This window comes from Rhinichthys klamathensis, unplaced genomic scaffold, assembly GCF_029890125.1.
Source record: "Rhinichthys klamathensis goyatoka isolate OS25496 unplaced genomic scaffold, OSU_Roscu_1.1 h1tg000036l_1, whole genome shotgun sequence".
NCBI lineage: Eukaryota > Metazoa > Chordata > Actinopteri > Cypriniformes > Leuciscidae > Rhinichthys > Rhinichthys klamathensis.
Genome location: NW_026606584.1, coordinates 9,774,303 through 9,792,420, shown reverse-complemented (window position 1 = coordinate 9,792,420; position 18,118 = coordinate 9,774,303). Strand labels below are relative to the sequence as shown.

The 18,118-nt window shown below is 35.9% G+C and overlaps 2 protein-coding genes across 2 annotated transcripts; both read left to right on the top strand.

Annotated features, from left to right (window-relative positions):
• Window positions 1–898: 898 nt before the first annotated feature.
• zgc:103559 (Allantoinase, mitochondrial) lies at window positions 899–8,485 on the top strand. Its single transcript, XM_056246270.1, has 12 exons — window positions 899–1,107; window positions 2,195–2,346; window positions 2,565–2,679; window positions 3,495–3,641; window positions 3,875–3,920; window positions 4,019–4,112; window positions 4,237–4,423; window positions 5,944–6,082; window positions 7,295–7,467; window positions 7,630–7,662; window positions 7,742–7,905; window positions 8,349–8,485. Exons 1-11 carry the CDS (start codon window positions 970–972, stop codon window positions 7,886–7,888), a joined length of 1,371 nt encoding a protein of 456 aa, XP_056102245.1. The 5' UTR covers window positions 899–969; the 3' UTR covers window positions 7,889–7,905; window positions 8,349–8,485.
• A 949-nt stretch (window positions 8,486–9,434) lies between these two features.
• agxta (alanine--glyoxylate and serine--pyruvate aminotransferase a) lies at window positions 9,435–14,748 on the top strand. Its single transcript, XM_056246269.1, has 11 exons — window positions 9,435–9,627; window positions 10,812–11,004; window positions 11,099–11,163; window positions 11,236–11,336; window positions 12,335–12,405; window positions 12,485–12,569; window positions 12,645–12,743; window positions 12,897–12,966; window positions 13,951–14,046; window positions 14,145–14,273; window positions 14,416–14,748. Exons 1-11 carry the CDS (start codon window positions 9,469–9,471, stop codon window positions 14,521–14,523), a joined length of 1,176 nt encoding a protein of 391 aa, XP_056102244.1. The 5' UTR covers window positions 9,435–9,468; the 3' UTR covers window positions 14,524–14,748.
• Window positions 14,749–18,118: the final 3,370 nt, after the last annotated feature.

Sequence of the window (18,118 nt, the reverse complement as noted above, 5' to 3'; positions counted from 1 at the left end):
TCACGCCTCTGCGTTGCCATGGCGCGAAATGCAAATGAAGGGCAGGAATTGATTTGCTGTATTTAGAAAGCACTATAACAAACTCAAATGCCTATGTTTTGCGTCGTTTATGGTTACTTAAATCGATAAAACCACGAGGAGTTTTTATCGTGTACCAAAAGTTGTTGTTCATAAGGGGGGGAAATGCAAGAAATTGACCGAAAAACTCAGGAAAAACGGCTAGCAAACCTACGTCTGCGGTCGGGAGGAGCCGACTTGGAAAATGCCCGTTTGTGCAGAGATCACTTCGTCAAAGGTGAGTTAATACAACTTAAGTGGCTATGTTTGTGTAACGTGTAACGTTTACGAACTTTGTAAAGTCAAATTATGTCTGTAAAACGAGGTAGTTGCTGATATCTAACGTTAGCAGTACCTCCTCGATGGCAGGAAATTCTTTCAATTCAGTTGAAAATCGCTCCTCTTCATAACGTAAGGATCACGTCCAACATATGTTTGATTTTTTATTTATATCTTTCTCTTGTAATAGCGTGTAAAGTAGTACAGTACAGACTTTCCTCCATCTCGTCCATTGCGCTCTTCACTCCCTGCCCTCAAACTGAATTTCGCGCGTCATCATAATCACGTGACTGAAACCCAGCTATTGAACTGAAATGTCACTAAAATAGACTATCCTAAGTCAATTTACTGCAGTAATTCCTCTCTCAACCAGTAGAAAATGCTTTGAACACCTGATTATGCATAAAAAAACTGTCATAAACCGGAAAACCGGCATAATAAAAAAAAAACGCGATATAATTTTTTGGTCAAACCGCCCAGCACTAATCTACTGAAACACAGGTCAAAGAACTTTACCTTCCTGCTGACATCCACATAAAGATCAATGAGGGAGGTACATGACCCTAAAGTGAAAGCTGTTGCTGCCAGAACAGTGAACACACACTCATTTAGGCTACATGTGATATTGCAGACATGGAACCAGGATCAACTGTCAGTGCTGTGCGGAGCCAGAGGGTTTTGTGTGGAGAGGAAATTCGACCTGCAGTTATCTTAATAAAGGAAGGAAAAATTCATAGCATTCTGCCTGATTCAGCGCACACAGCTGGAAAGGTGAGCTAGACTGAGAGAGTGACATACACCACCTGCTGGAGATTACAGGCGGTGCACTCCTCATAAGATTTTAGAGGACAGAAGATTTTGGACAGAAGGGCCTGGTTTCAAAAACAAGGCTCAGATTAAGCCAAGATTAAGCCATGATTAAGCCTTAGTTCAATTAGGACATTTAAGCAGCTTTAAAACAATGGCACTGACATACTTTAAGATATCTCTATTAGTCGGGGACTAGGCTTAAGCCTTGTCTGTGAAACTGGGGGAAGATTTTGCATGTAAAGGATTTGAGATTTTGCATGTTGGTTTCAAACACCTTGTACAAAACCTTAATTTACAATATTTTTGTTGAGTTTTTAGGTCCTCGAACCTGAAAAACACTTAAATTATAGGTTAAAAAAGAGAGATAGAGAGAACACAATAAAACAGCAAGGTCAATTAATTTATATTATATCATAAAAGTAGATTTTAAACAAAAGGTTGCAAAAAAATTGCTGCATCCAAGTTGATTGTACTTAAAAAGTTAAGTCATTAGTTAAATCTTGTATAACTTAAAAAGTTGAAAATGGCTTACCGGTAACTTATTTTGATGAGTTGTAAAAATATATCGTCATAAGTTATTGATCAAATATTTTTTTTCAGTGTATTTTTCATAAATGTCACGTTTAAAACAGGCCATAAATGCATTATTTACAAAAAAAAAATGTTCGGTCAATACAATGGTTTGACATACAACTTTATACATATCAATATGTATATATGTAGGCTATATATATATATATACAACCTAATTTTTTGCTGGTTAATGATTTTGTTTCAGAATTACGTTAAAAGGCCGTTTCGTGCAGGTTCCATTATGACAGCCTACCACATATTTATTGTGTTTTTTTATTTATTATTTATACACACATATTGACAACATGCCTATTGTACAAAGTAAACAAATGTCTACAAATGTCAGTGCTCAGTGAACTAATTTTGCTCAGTATCTAAAAGAACATCTCTAATCTCTGACAAAACATCTAAATCTAATTTAAACCCCAAAATGTTTTTCCATTCCTGTACTAACTAGACAGCATCTTTATAACAGGTGTTGGATGTGGGGAACAGTCTGGTAATGCCAGGTATAGTGGATAGTCATGTTCACGTTAATGAACCAGGCCGTTCCACTTGGGAAGGGTACTGGACCGCCACACGGGCAGCTGCTGCAGGAGGGGTGACCACTATTGTAGACATGCCCCTGTGAGTATAGACTTTAAAATTAAAATTCAGTGACTGAACTGACATTACCATTATAATGGACAAAAAAAAAGTTTGAATTCCCCCAGTCTCCCTCACTTGCTCATAATGAGTAGAAATAATGCAGCTGATAGCTGAACTCTTATTTGTTTGATGGTTTGATCTAGGTTGATAAATAAAATAAAAAAAGTGACATAACTGATTAATTTCATGGTACATAGAAACAGCATCCCACCAACTACAACTCTTGGAAACTTTCATGAGAAGCTACGTGCTGCTACAGGACAGTGTTTTGTAGACACAGCATTTTGGGGAGGAGTCATCCCTGACAACCAGGTACTTGCCTACAAAATACCTGTACGAAATACATTTCGGTTTTAGACTGTTGTTATAATCTTTTAATATTTAAATATATAATTCGCACAAAAGTGGGAGCACAAAAATATTTGCTAAGCCATTCCTCTATAAAAGTTTACCGTTTTGTACTTCTACGTTCCAAACATAGAAGTGTGAAAAATACTGTTTATCCATCTAAGCAGAATCAGCCGCTGCACACAGTAGTGTTTCATTTCTGAATAAATCAGCGTTTTTGAATGAATTGGTTGAGTAAATGATTCAATGATTCACTCCAAAAGACTTTGGCTGCATAAAAATATGCATAATTCACACTTCATGCGTAATTTATACTACACACGTCCATACTACATAGCACATACTTTGAACAGCCGCAAAGTACGTTCTTATTCAAAAGAAATACCTGCAGAGATCATGCCATTTTTGACTTGTTGAATCAGTTTTTGAACGAATCGGTTCATTAAATGATGCTCTCTAAAAGACATTGGCCACGCTATCCATCCAAATATCCACGCTAATTCATACTACACACATTCATACTTTATTGAACATTCTTTTTTAACAGTCGCAAATATATTTAAAAGAAGTACCTATGCAATTTCATACACTTGTTGGCCATACACTTGTTTAGTACCTGAATGAATCAGCATTTTTGAACGAATCAGTTGTGTAAACGAGTCATTGATTCACTCATAAAGACAGTCACTTGTCTCCATCTATTGGCATAAGAGTGTGTAGCCAGTATAACAATAAAATGTTTGTCTGCCTGCCAATCCATCTCTGTTCATCAATCTCAGCTAGAGCTAAGGCCGATGGTCCAGGCTGGTGTGGCTGGATTTAAGTGCTTTCTGATCCACAGTGGAGTGGATGAGTTTCCTCATGTGAGTGACACTGATCTGCATGCAGCTATGAAACAGCTCCAGGGCACAGACAGCGTTCTGCTGGTGAGCCATCTCATATTCTGCCTGCCCCATTTCATTTCATCTGACTTCATCAAACATTTCTGCCACGATGAGCTTCTCATGGCAATGATAAAAGGATGCAACATATTTAGTCACAACTGTTCAGACATAATTGAATATGCAGCAATAAATATGAATTATGAAAATAATAATTATTTTGCTTATGGAATTTAAAACGAGTGAAGTTCTACAGTAATGATGCACCCATTTGGTAGTTTCATGCAGAGCGAGAAGTCCAGCATCCAGCATCTGAGAAAGGGGGTATGAGCTTGATCATTTAATGTTAATTAAAACTACTGAAAATCATGAACATTTATTATTTTTAAGATGGAAATTTCTGCTTTTCTCTCGTTCCTCAGATCCGCATGAATATTCCACCTTCCTGAGGTCTAGACCTGATATTATGGAGCTTGAGGCCATCCGTACCATCACTCAGCTCTGCTTACAGTATAAGTATGTTATGATGAGACCTATGAGGGTGATAAAGTCCTCAACTTTTGATTATCCAATGACTGTTCTGCAGACTAGAGTAGCCAATCAAGAAATGACAGGTCAGCTGTTCTGTTCGTATTATCAGAGTGCGATGCCACATTGTGCACCTGTCATCAGCCCAGCCTCTGGAGCTCATTAGGGCAGCGAGACGGGCTGGAGCTCCGCTGACTGTGGAGACCACCCATCACTACCTCAACCTGACGGCAGAGAACATCCCAGCACGGGCCACTCAGTTCAAATGCTGCCCACCGATACGAGACACAGCCAACCAGGTATCAGAAAAAATGAAACAGTTTGAAAGAAACTGGTTGAAAGAAATAGCTGATCAAAAAAAGTTGGTCAAGCAATTTTACAGATTCCATAAAATTTACACTACAACTTGTTTAAGTAATAGTTCACCTAAAAATAAATTACTTTCTTGTGTGGAACACTAAAACAGACATTTTGAAGAATACACACACTGTCATTTCCTCCATGCTATTACAAATAATAAGCACCAAAAAAGGATGTAAAAACATAATCATAAAAGAATCATGCACTATATTTCAAGTCTTCTGAAATCATGCAATGGCTTTGTGAGAGGAACAGACTGAAATTTACATTCCCCTTCAGTGGGCTGTCAGTCAGGGACTTGAACTCAAGAACCAGATCAGTCCCATTTGTAAATGAATTTCGACAGATTTTGTGAATTGAATCAACTGATTCATTAAAGGGTTAGGTCACCCAAAAATGAAAATTCTCTCATCAATTACTCACCCTCATGTCGTCCCAAACCCGGAACACAAATGAAGATCTTTTTGATGAAATCTGAGAGCTTTCTGTCCCTCCATAGACAGCCTATGCAACAGACACTTTGACGCTTCAAAAAGTTCATAAAAAGATCGTAAAACTAATCCATATGAATTGTGCGGTTTAGTCCAAACTTTTCTGAAGAGACACGATTGCTTTAAATGATGAACAGATTGAATTTAGGCTTTTATTCACATATAAACAAAAACTCACACATCCATTATGGTAAACGGAAGCTCAAGCATGTTCGCTTGACGTGTGAGAACCAATTAGATTCATTCTCGTGTGTTATGGATTCTTTATGAACTTTTTGAAGCGTCAAAGTGTCTGTTGCATAGGCTGTCTATGGAGGTACAGAAATCAATCAGATTTCATCAAAAAGATCTTCATTTGTGTTCCGGGTTTGGGACGACATGAGGGTGAGTAATTGATGAGAGAATTTTCATTTTTGGGTGACCTAACCCTTTAATGAATCAGTTGATTCAATTCACAAAATCCGTCGAAATTCATTTACAAATGGGACTGATCTGGTTCTTGAGTTCAAGTCCCTGACTGACAGCCCACTGAAGGGGAAGATAATCTTAATAAGTAATAAGTCTTACGGGTTTGGATTTGAAACGACATGAGGGTGAGTAATTAAGTGAGTAATTAATGATAGAATTTTCATTTTCAGTTGAACTATCCCTTTAAATAGAAAGCAAAAAAAAAGTTATGTTTTTAGAATACTTGTAATAAAGAGCACAAGGTGGACTTTATTTATTGATTTTAACACATTTATTATGGTGCTTTTGCACCAACTGCATTGAAAATTGCACCCTTCTTCAAAATGTTCCACAAAAGAAAGTGATACAGGTTCGCAACAACATGAGATTGACTAAATAATGACAGAATTTTAATTTTGGGTGAACTATTTCTGAACTATTTTCTGATTGTCCCATGAACTTCCACGAACCGTGATTTTAGTGCATTCTAACTATTAGTAATGAATCTGTTTCTTTGTCAGGAGCTCTTGTGGTCTGCACTCAAAGCTGGGGAGATTGATATGGTTGTGTCAGATCATTCACCGTGCACACCTGACCTGAAGTGTTTGGACAGAGGCGATTTCACACAGGCGTGGGGAGGGATCTCTTCTCTGCAGTTTGGTAGGCTGTCATTGTGGCCAATACGTTCATACATTCACACGCTGTATGTCTTATGATGGCCAAAGTCCGGTGTGCCACAGTGGTCCACCAACAGTTTATCAGACTAATGATTAACTCTTAAGAAACTGACGTTCAGGAGTCAAGTCCCAGATTTGATCTAACTTACAAAAGATCTATAGTCACAGGAATAAAGTATGGGATTAGTGTGGATTTCCGCATGAATTGGTCATACATCTTCATCAAATCACATAAATTGACAAATTGACAAAAGTCTGCTGAAACAAAACACAAACATGGGTGTTCAACAGCAACACTGACAAAATTTATCGGACACATGAAACCGAAGCTGTTTGCAAAAGACTCACAATGCTAAGGAAAACGACACAGCACACTAACATCAAAACCTCATCCTAAACATCATTGTTTGGAGCTACTTTGCAGTTTCATGTCCTGGACTGCTCGGAAAGCTCAAGCCCAAGTTTATCAGGACATTTTGCAGAGACTTTTGTCTTCCAATTGAAGTGTAACAGAAGTTGGGTGATGCAACAGGACAACGACCCAAAGACCAGGAGTAAAATCAATAACAGAATGAGATCAGCAGAAGAAAATAAGCCTTCTGGAGTGACCCGGTCAGAGTCCTGACCTCTTTAACATCCAAAGCATATTACTGAATTTAAAATTCAAGGTCTGATCAGCAATTACAGTTTGCTGTATAGGTTCCTGCCAAAACAGGGTCAACCAGTTACCCAGCAAACAAAAATACAACAGAAAGTTTTACAAATAACATTTTAGTAATGTTCAAATTAAGATATGAATATGTTATTTCTGAATGTTCTCTGAACATTCAAAACGTCAAGTTGTAAAATGTTTTTTCTTGGTTATGAAAAACATTAAGGAAACATTCCGTTTAATTCTTCTCTAGTTCCATGAATAATTTATTAATAATGTTTTTGTGCTAACGTTTATTGTGCGAACATTATTAAAGACCAGGTTAATCAGGTTCACATACTTTTTCCACTCTGAACTGTGAAATGTATTAACTGTTATTGCAACTGGGATTAGATACAATTTTATGATCAATTTATTAAAAGAGAAATCTATGGTTCTGTAAGATTAAATGATCAAATTCAAAGAGTGTTTCATATATTGCGAGTTAGCAAAAATGTAATTGGCGTTACTAAAATTTCCATTCATCTTGCTGTTAACCAATAGGTCTCTCGTTGTTCTGGACATCAGCTTCTAAAAGAGGATTTTCATATTCTGATGCAGTAAGACTCTTGTGTAAAGAACCTGCTCGACTCTGTCGCCTTGACAACCAAAAAGGGAGTCTCATTCCAGGTCACGATGCAGACTTAGTCATTTGGGATCCAGAAAAAGAGTTTATGGTGAGAAAGAGAGGGATTCACTCAAGGGAGTTGAGCTGAGATGCTCGAAATGACTGACAGCAAGATAGAACATGCTTGTTTCTATAATTCTGTGTTTTTCTGAAAATACACTGAGATGCTTTTTGGAGCCTGCAAGTAAATGTGTGTCATTTCATTTCTTAGGTGAAAGAAGACAACATACATCACAAAAACAAGGTAGGTCAAATTGTACATAAACCGATATGACTTTTCAGATACTGATGAAGGGAATTTTTAACTTTTTCTCTCTTTTCAGTTGACTCCATACCTTGGCCTTGCTCTGCGAGGGAAGGTGATGGGCACTATAGTCCGAGGGAGGCTGGTTTACAGTCATGGCTCTTTCAGCACTCAGCCTCTAGGGAAGCATCTCTTTATTCAGCACAAGACACCGGCACCACTGTGAACAAAGCACATGAAACACGTTCATTACATATCTCGCCAAATAGACCTTATGTAGCCCCGCCCCTTCCGGTTTGTATTTCCACAGCATGAAGGTAAGATCTTACCGATTTATGAATGAAACGCTCGTTTTCAAATCTTACCGGTCTACTGACATTTGTTATGACATCCCCTTTAAACATTAGCCTACAATTCTCATGATAACTTTCGATAACTCTACAATAAGTAAATCCATTTTACCGGCTAATCACTCTTCGACAGCGATGCTATGGAAATATACAGAGCTACCGCAAAAACGGAAGTTCAAAGACAAAATTCTAAAGATGTCTTGTTTCTCTGGCGCATAAGGTCTATATACTCACCACTGTCAGGTCAGGAATTGCTATGCAACAATGCTACTATGTGGCATATAATTATAGAGTAATTTGTTTTTTTAATTAATTTATTTTAATTGATTATTGTGAATGGTTGTGGTATATTCCAAAAATGCTCTGGATAACACTTTAAACAAACATTGCAAACAATCATTATTAATAATAATACATTTCATAATTAACCTAACATATCATCATAAAGGGATAGTACACCCAAAAATTTTAATTGTCATTTACTCCCCTTCATGACGTTCCATTACGACTTATGTTTCTTCTGTGTAACAAAATATTTTGAAGAATGTTGGTAACTAAACAGTTTCTATTCTCATTGACATCTATTGTATTTTTTTGTCAATACAATTAAAGTCAATGGGAACCAAAACTGTTTTGTTATTCTTCAAAATATCTTTTTAAGTATTCAACCTTTTTCATGGAATTTTGGAGCAGGTTTTAAAGTTGAAATTTTGTTTATAATTGCTATGGAATTTGGGGGGGAAAAAGTACATAAATGTTAAATATATTTTTGAGCTATTAAAATACAGAATTAAATATGAATATGGTGCATTTTTTGTCATTTTCATTAGTTAATCAATGAATACCGGTATTGTTAACTTAGCTCTATTGCAATTGTATATTTCTTCAGGAAATGTAAATACAATTTGATTACATCACTGCAAAGATAAGTAACTAATGTTTAACCCAACTTCAGAGCAAAACAGTGAATTTTAAAGATTGCTTTACTAATTTACATGTAAAAAATAAATGAATAAAGAATTTTGAAAATGATTTATCTGTGAAATTAAACTGACATTTGTGGTTTGCTCTTGTTTTTATAAGCAGACATTGTCAAAGTATTATATACACGAAATGCTCAATATTTAAAAGATGCTGGAATAATAAATGAATGCTTTTGCCCTATATTTACATTTGCTTTTGTATTTAATTACTTTGTGGTTTAAAGTGAAAAATTATAACCGAAAAAACGATTTAAGGTTTTAGGCTTTCAGTGTTAGTGGTGTTTAGTTGAAATAGAATCTAAAGGCAAATGAAATGTCAGTTAATTGAACAGCTGCTGTCACTGCTCAGCTGCACTGTTATACTGTACGTATGTCACGACTCAAAGTGAGATGATTGGTCAACAGATGAAAGGTTTGCCCACAGTTTACATGAGTTAACCATTGCCTCAGTCTGTCAGTGTGCCGGCAGCAATATGTCCTCTCTGTCTGTTCTTCCACCGCAATGTCTGTTACAGCCTTTAATCGTTCCCAAACGACTTATGCTCGGACCAGGACCGTCCAATGTACCCGCACGGATCTCAGCAGCCGGAGCACAGCCCATGCTGGGCCACCTGCATGCAGAAACCATTGAGGTAATACAGTACATGTGCACTCATATCATATTGGCTTGAAGGGCCAAATGATTGTTTCACCAAAACAATCAAAATTCGATCATCATACTTAACCTCATGCTGTTCGAAAAATGTATGACTTTTATTCTTCTGTGGAACATACAGTAAAAGAAGATATTTTGAGGCATGTCTAATATGATCAAAAACAGATTACCAACATTCTTCAAATATATTCTTTTTTGTTCCACTGAAGAGAGAGAGTCATACAGGTTTGGTACATAAGGCTGAGTAAATGATGACAGAATGTTTTGATTCACATGTTTGAGTGAACTATAATTATTCAAAGTCCCCCTGTGGTAAAAATCAAGTTTTTAATGTTGTTTTTATGTCTATGTGATGTTTCTAATGTGCTTTAAGACACACCATGTGCAGATTCATAAGTCAACGCCATTGCTGAGTACAAACTACCTTGTAACCAATCGCGTCAATGTGCTGGCGGGCTTTAGCATATCATTAACACTGAACTAGCAGGGGAGATGACAGGTTATCTCGGTATATTTTTCTGTTGATATGAAAAATTGGGTAGATTTAGCAATATAGTTTAATATACGATGCTATGATGAACTATGCCTTTCTCCACTGATGTTCTGAGTTGTTCTAAGGATGCTGATTTTCAGGAGGCAACTGTCTGACTCTGAGATGGAAAACGGAAACATAGGTTTTTAACGCTAGCAACACATTCCTAGCTGTTTGATAACATCGTCAAGCAAAAGGCTAATCAAATTAATTATTTACCGTTATGTGTCCGATGTTGTAAAGAGTGATACCGCGTTGTGCAGCGTTTACATCAGTAAGTTGACCGACTGAATCCCTGAGCTGGCGTGAGTGGAGGCGGGGCTAATTAGCATATTCATTGCTCCGCCAATAGGCCTACTAAAATGAAGCAAGGGTGAATACAAGATATTTAAAGATTTTGCAGGAAAAAACTTTAAATATGTCATTTTGGTGATCAAAGACAAAATGATTGACTACAGGGGGACTTTAAACAACTGCAACATAAGTAAAATGACTGGGATGTGGTTAGTGACATTGTAAAACACATATTGTAAAGTAGCTTGTTTATAAGAGATTTTCGTAAATATAATCCTGTCATAATTAATATCTATCAATGACATTCATTCAGTGTTTGTTTAATTTTCTTTCAGATTATGAATCAGATCAAGAGTGGCATTCAGTATGCGTTTCAGACCCAGAACCGAGTGACTCTGGCTGTTAGTGGACCGGGTCATGCTGCTATGGAGTGTGCCATCTTTAACTCACTGGAGCCCGGAGAAAGTGTCCTCATAGCAGTCAATGGCATATGGGGGGAGAGGGCTGCGGAGATCGCCGAGAGGATAGGTACTGGCTCTGCTTTTACTACAAAGCCTGGATCTGAGAGTTATAAAGGTGATTCAGAACATCATCAATTCATATATCGAACACTCTTCAACAGGTGCCAAGGTGAACACAGTTGTAACCTCTGCTGGTGGGTACTTTACAAATGAGGAAATTGAGCAGGTAAAAATGATGATTCATTAACCACTTATGTATTAACTACATATGATTAACCATGTTTGTACTGTTTTGAAGGCATTAGACAAATACAGGCCAGTGGTGTTCTTCCTCACACATGGAGAATCCTCCACAGGAGTGGTCCACCCCATAGATGGCATAGGTGACCTTTGCCACAAGTGAGACATCTCCTCCTGAATAGAGCTTTGATTTCTCAACATGCTTCAGATTAAGACTCCTTGAAATCAAAAGTTTTCGGCTTTAAGTCTATTTTACTAACTTTGAGGTCATCTCAAAATTCCCCTTTAGCAAATGCAATGGTCTTTCTCATCTGAGAAAACAGAGAAAAATGTAGCGATGCCACGATATAACGGCCACCATATCGGTATTGGCCGATATTATGTTCATTTTTTTTCGGCCTGATAAGAAATTTGGCCGATATTTTAAAGCCGATAAATAATGGATTATTTCCTTCAGCTGAGACACTTCAGATGTGCACTGTTCGCCATGATGGTTTTGAATTGCTTGAAATATGATTGGAATCACTAAATACAGTTAAGTGCAACATGTGCAGTGCAAGTCTGTCGTATAGGCTACATAAAATTATAATGAGAATATTATAATTGTGTGCTTGGGACATGGAGTTTAATGGTGAGACTTTTGTTTTTGTAATCAGGCTCTCAAAAATGATATAAAAATGTGGATTTAGATTTATCGGCCAATATATCGGTTATCGGCTTTCATATATAAAGAATTATCGGTATTGACCAAAATTTTCATATCGGTATCGGGTTTCATAAATTATTGATGACTCATGTTGCACTACAGATTTTTGTCCAATCAAATGCCGTCTTGAATGAGAACGTTCCTCCCCCTATTCTGCCATGACTAACAAGTAGTTAATAACTTACATTTATCCACATAGCAGAAAGTTTTCTAAATCCAAATCAGGGTTGGTTGCTTCAAAAAATTTAAAATGGATGGATGCATGCATGCATGGATTAGTGTGTGTGTGTGTGGGTGTGTGTGTGTGTGTGTGTGTGTGTGTGTGTGTGTGTGTGTGTGTGTGTGTGTGTGTGTGTGTGTGTGTGTGTGTGTGTGTGTGTGTGTGTGTGTGTGTGTGTGAGAAATGTATTGTTTATTTAGTTTTTTGAGTAAATTCTGTTCTGTCACTTAGGTACAACTGTTTATTTCTGGTTGATTCAGTAGCGGCGTTGGGAGGTACTCCTATTTGCATGGATGAGCAAGGTATCACCACATTGCACGTTCTGGCACCACAAACATTGCCTGTGATCCATGATTTAAAATTTACATTTTGTATTTCTAGGTATAGATATTATGTATACTGGCTCTCAGAAGGTCTTGAACGCCCCTCCAGGAACTGCACCAATCTCCTTCAGTGAGAGAGCATGGTGAGACAAAACAGCTCCAAGTATTATGTGGGAAAAACAAATCTCTAAAATGTTTTTTGTTTTTTGTCAAAACAGCCAGAAAATATTTAACAGAAGGACAAAACCAATCTCTTACTTCTTGGACATGAGCTGGTTGGCAAATTATTGGGGTTGTGATGACAAGCCTGTACGCGCGTAAGGACCACTTTTACCAAGCACTGTTTGTTTTTTGTTTACCAATACAAAAATCAATATGCTCAGACCTTTGAAGTAAATTCTCTATCATTAAAAACAATGAAAGAATATTGCACATATATGATAAAGTTGCTGTACCTGTTGTTTGTACAGTTATCACCACACCGGACCTATAACTTCTTTCTACGGTCTGCGGGAGAGTCTGGCCATCCTCGCAGAGACTGTGAGATCATATTCTGCCTTATACTCACATTTTAATTTTTTCCTGGCATTATGATCATCTGAAGAGCAAACGGCCAAAAACATCAACATGAATTAGTAAATCTGAGAAATATAAGGGTCCGGGATGCATCTAATGAATGAAATCAATAACAGTTTTGACAACATATTTTATTATCAGGGGAAAACAAACAAGCTGTCAAAACCACAATATTATAGCATACCATTTTTGCACATAAATTTGCGGTAAATCTCTTTCTTATGTAAATTAACTTGGAGTAATATAATATATATATATAACATGCACCTTACTCTGACCAAATAGATTTAATATCTATGTATAAAATTTACATTTTTATGTTTATAATACCACCCAGATTTTGGGATCAGATTTTTTTTTATTTTTGCATTGTAGTATGAAAATCATGAATCATGAATAGATTGTACACAGATTCTTGTGTCATTTTAAGACCCAATGTTCCTCAGAAAGTCAAGTTTTATGCTTCAACTGCTATAGAGGGCCAAAGTTACATTGTGCATGAAACTAAAGTCAGTATGGAAATGATGTTGCGATAGTCTTTTCTTCCCGATCGTGACTATTCCCACTTTTCCCCATTGATCCAAGTTAAACGGCTCCTCGAACAAGAAAAAAAATGTAGGATGGGACTTGATTTTGTCCACTGAAAATTGATTGGATGGTTTGCTATTGCTGTGATCTCATGTGAGTGACAGGTTGTCCCGCCCTCAAACCAGTAAACACATCATCAGTGAAGAGAAGAGATGTTGCTGATGTGCACAGATAAATCATTTTAAATAAATACTGAAATATTCCTTATAAAAACAAGAATTGTCAATTATGATTTCATGGTGAGTTTAAGTGCTTCAGAAGATCATTAGGTAATCAAGCACTTGAAGCTCTTGGAGAAATGTAAATATTGTAAAAAAAAAAAAAAAAAAAGGCATTTGTTTGATGCATATTTTTTTATAGGGTCTTGAAAACTCATGGAAACGACACAAAGAGGTCGCAGAGTACTTCCATAAAGGCTTAGAAGAAATGGGCCTAAAACTGTTTGTGCAGGATAAGGTTGGTAGAAGAAAAGGAGCCTCAAAGATCACAAAAAAACATTTTATATGAGTGTAACTATAGTATTACCTGTTTTGAACACTTCTTGTGTCTTATAGAAAGCAAGACTGCCAACAGTGACCACAATAGTAGCTCCCCCGGGATATGACTGGCGAGAAATCACTGGCTACATAATGAAGACCTATAACATTGAAATCTCTGGGGGTCTGGGACCATCTGCCGGCATGGTGAGAAGCTATTGGATTACAATTAATCATAACTGACAGACAAAAGTCATTCCAAGTACATTGATATAGTGTGTTAAAGAGACACATGGATCATCGATTGTAAATGCACAGTAAATGTTTTGTTTCTCACGTTATTTTACAGGTTTTGCGTGTGGGACTGATGGGATGTAACAGCAGCAAGGCCAATGTGGACATGTTGTTGGAGGCCTTGGCTGATGCTCTTAAACACTGTCACAAGAGCAGAGTCTGACAGCTCGACTGCTCATCAATAACAAGTCCAGCTTTTAACCCTATATCAGTGGGTTTCAGTTGTTTTTAGTGACAACACCCTTTGAAAGTAGAGAAATTTGTTCTGCCCCTCCTTAAAAAAACCAAACATATTATAGCTGATACTTAAAAACGAGGGGAAATATACTATACTAGTTGTTATGTTACGTTTTTATTGAAGAACTGCTATAAAACAAAATTAACTTTTCATCTTTAAGGTTTTCTTTTTCTGATGATTAATGAAAAAAATCACCTTTTTGTATGCTAGCCATTGTTCAACTATTTTCTCTGTGTATTTTATGTTTTGCAAAAACAATATATAAATATATTCTTGCAATATATATATAAAAAAATAACAATAATGCATAAAAAGGATTAAAGGAATAATTCAGCCAAAATGAAAGTCTTTTCATTTACTCACCCTCATTTAGCTCCAACCCTGTCTTGATCTTCTTCAGGTGGTTTTGCAGGATTTTGCTGAACTCCTGAGGCTAATCAGAGTATGCAGAATTTATTGTTAACTATTCAACCAAAGGTGCAACAAAACATGTTTTCCCTGGTTATGCAAATAAAGCCATGCAGCTAAACAAAAGCTAGTTGAGGCCTGCATCATGCACAGCCTTCTTTGCATTTTACAGTTGCACCTCATTGGCTAAATCTGGCCAACAACTATTTAAATAACAATAACTTATACACACAAATATAAAATATAGGCTATACAAAAAATAATAATATTACAAATAAATATATAGGCCCAATATCAAAAATGGTCTTTGGCTGCACCATAGCTGTCCATAGCTGAAACGTTCCACTGTGTACGGATATGACGTGACGTGGAATCTGCTCTATGGAAATCTGTCCCGGAGTAACAAAACAAATATCAAAAAGCCCAAAGAACGACCTCTGTTAAATGTGATACCCTTAATTTCAATTTTATTTTACTTGTTACTTGATTTAGTTACTGCTGTGTTTCAGCATTAGAAAATGTGGTTTGCAATTTTGCAATTGTAATAAAAAAGGGAACAAAAGCGCTAAAATGTAAATAATTTTTATAGGTTTATTATAAACGTTTATTTAGGTAAAGTAAACATGATTTGGAAGAGATTTTTCGCACTCTCTTATTAACGTTTTTTAATATATAACATTTACATCAAAATAAGTTACATATTTGATGTGCATTCAGACATTAAAAAAATCAATAAAGACACAAATGCTTACAATGAATATTGATACTTCATTACACTTTAAATAAGTAAGTAAATAATATATAATATATTACATCTGCCACACCCTAATGTCTGAGGATGATAAGTGAAAACTCAGATAAAGATAGTAGATAAAAAAGATAAACTCTTCACTGACAAGGGAGTTCGGATTCGTGAAGAATAATGTGAACCTTCGCGGACACCGTAGAAGTGGGAGGACGATAAGGGTGGTTTGTTTTTGAGAAAAGAACCGAAAAATGGCAAATATAAGATAAAGTGAGAAGTAATAGTAAATAGTTTAGTCAATAAAATAAACAAACAGTATAGTAATGAAAGGTAAATAAAATAAAATAGTAAAATAAAATAGTAATGAATAGTATAATTATATAATATCATATAAGTACATTATATAATAATACAAATATTGATAATAGCATATAGTTTATGTATAATAGCCAACTATAATTATAGCAATGGAATAAGAAATATCAATTACAGTATATTAGACAATAAAAAAATAAGTTAGATGGTGACTATGAATAGTACAATAATTTAACAGCATAGCTGTAATAGATTGATAATTGCAAGTGGTATAATATTACAATAATAATAAGAACAGCAAATACAATGTAATATCAATTGCAGAATAATATAGACAATATAAAAAATATGAAACATTATAATATTGATCATTAAACTGACATTTAACAAAAAGATTTGTGTCATTTTATTTCATATAGGCCTACATACAGTGAAGAGAATGTATAAAATAATTGATATATTTTAAAATATTCCTAAATAGGCTATATAAAATAAAATGACACAACCCTGCCTCTTTTTGAGATATACACATGACGAATTATATCTCATGTTTAACCACTAGAGACATCCGAGCCAGCGCGAACGTCAGAAGCACTAGCCGAGGTAAGGCTGTTCCAGGCGGGGTACATGAGCGCTGAGCGGCCTGAATCAAACAACTCCGAAAACGTCAGATCAAATTTTTAAATAGGCGCTATCTTTATAAATAAACCACAGATTTGAGCTTTAAACAACTACATTTACATTTAGTCATTTAGCAGACGCTTTTATCCAAAGCGACTTACATCTGAGGACTAAAGCAAGCGAGTCATCGAGAAGAGGGAAGAACGACGCAAGAAGTGCTCAAAATACAAAGTTCAGGCATTGCTCAGAGAGCAAAAGCCAGACAAGGGAAGATTTAAAAGGGAAGAATTTTGATAATAGCATATAGTTTATGTATAATACTACATTGTCGACTGAACTACATTGTCAACTACATTGTCGACTGAAAAACTATTAAAACTACATTTCGTGACACAATAAAGCATTTCTAATTTCGCCGCTTTTCTCCTCTGAACTTTACTAGGCTACTAATTATATTATGACCAAATACAACCAGAAACAAATGTTCAGTCTTGCTTGTGAAAGGTAATTCCTAGAGACCTGTTTTCAATTGTGTGGCAATTCTCGTTATGAGAAGTAGGCCTATGAGAAAGTCTTTATCATATAGACACATTCTTTTGGGGTTTTATGTCAAAGACAAGAATCTAATTAATGCATGTTTTTGTATAAACCTTCTTTTATATATTGGAAAGTTTCATATCCATAAATGTAAATATATGAAAGTAAACCCCACTTTAGCTTTTTCAAAGAAGAATTGAAGATGTATTTAAATACAATTTCAACTTCTGTTAACAAGAAAGCAATGAAAACATCCAGAATTTGTGCCATGTTTAATATTCTCCCTTAATGTTTTTTTTTCTTTTTGTGCCCTCTTCTTTTTTCTTTTCTTTCTTCTCTTACTCTCTTTTTCTTTTTGAATAGATTTAAATTTCTTTCACATTTCCTCTATTAATGTATTCTGAACCATAATTTCTCTTTTGTTTTGAAAGATTGTTTATATTTCTTGTATGTATCGACTTGTTCTGTCTGTTATTGCAATATATATATTTTTTTTAAGTATGAGAAAGTTGCCCTCCGCAATATGGCGGCGTCGTTGACGTACGCTCCAGCCTTTCTTTTACTGTCTATGGCTCCAGCGTCTATGCATTTATTATGTCTATGATGTAACGCGCCAAAAAACGAAAGAAGAAGAATAATTCTTTTGAATCATTTGGGAGACATCTTTTTAATATACAGCCTAAACAAAGTAAAAAAGATTGCAGATTCAGTTACCACCCGTAACTTGACTGAGGAAGTAACGTTAGTGTTGTCCAGGCTGAGAATTGGGCATACCAGACTAAATAGTACCTTATTTCTAATGAAAAAACATGTAGATGGTAACTGTGAGGATTGTCTCAGACGTAGCCCAGAAACAGTAGAGCATGTTTTGATTCATTGTCAGAAATATCACCA

Bases quoted from the DNA above. Each gene is read 5' to 3' on its own strand.
- zgc:103559 (XM_056246270.1), top strand. From the start codon at position 970: ATGGAACCAGGATCAACTGTCAGTGCTGTGCGGAGCCAGAGGGTTTTG. The intron at 6,083-7,294 runs GTAGGCTGTCAT...GTTAACCAATAG, and splicing joins GATCTCTTCTCTGCAGTTTG to GTCTCTCGTTGTTCTGGACA. The intron at 7,468-7,629 runs GTGAGAAAGAGA...TTCATTTCTTAG, and splicing joins ATCCAGAAAAAGAGTTTATG to GTGAAAGAAGACAACATACA.
- agxta (XM_056246269.1), top strand. From the start codon at position 9,469: ATGTCCTCTCTGTCTGTTCTTCCACCGCAATGTCTGTTACAGCCTTTA. The intron at 12,744-12,896 runs GTAAGGACCACT...TTGTTTGTACAG, and splicing joins GATGACAAGCCTGTACGCGC to TTATCACCACACCGGACCTA. The intron at 14,047-14,144 runs GTTGGTAGAAGA...TGTGTCTTATAG, and splicing joins AACTGTTTGTGCAGGATAAG to AAAGCAAGACTGCCAACAGT.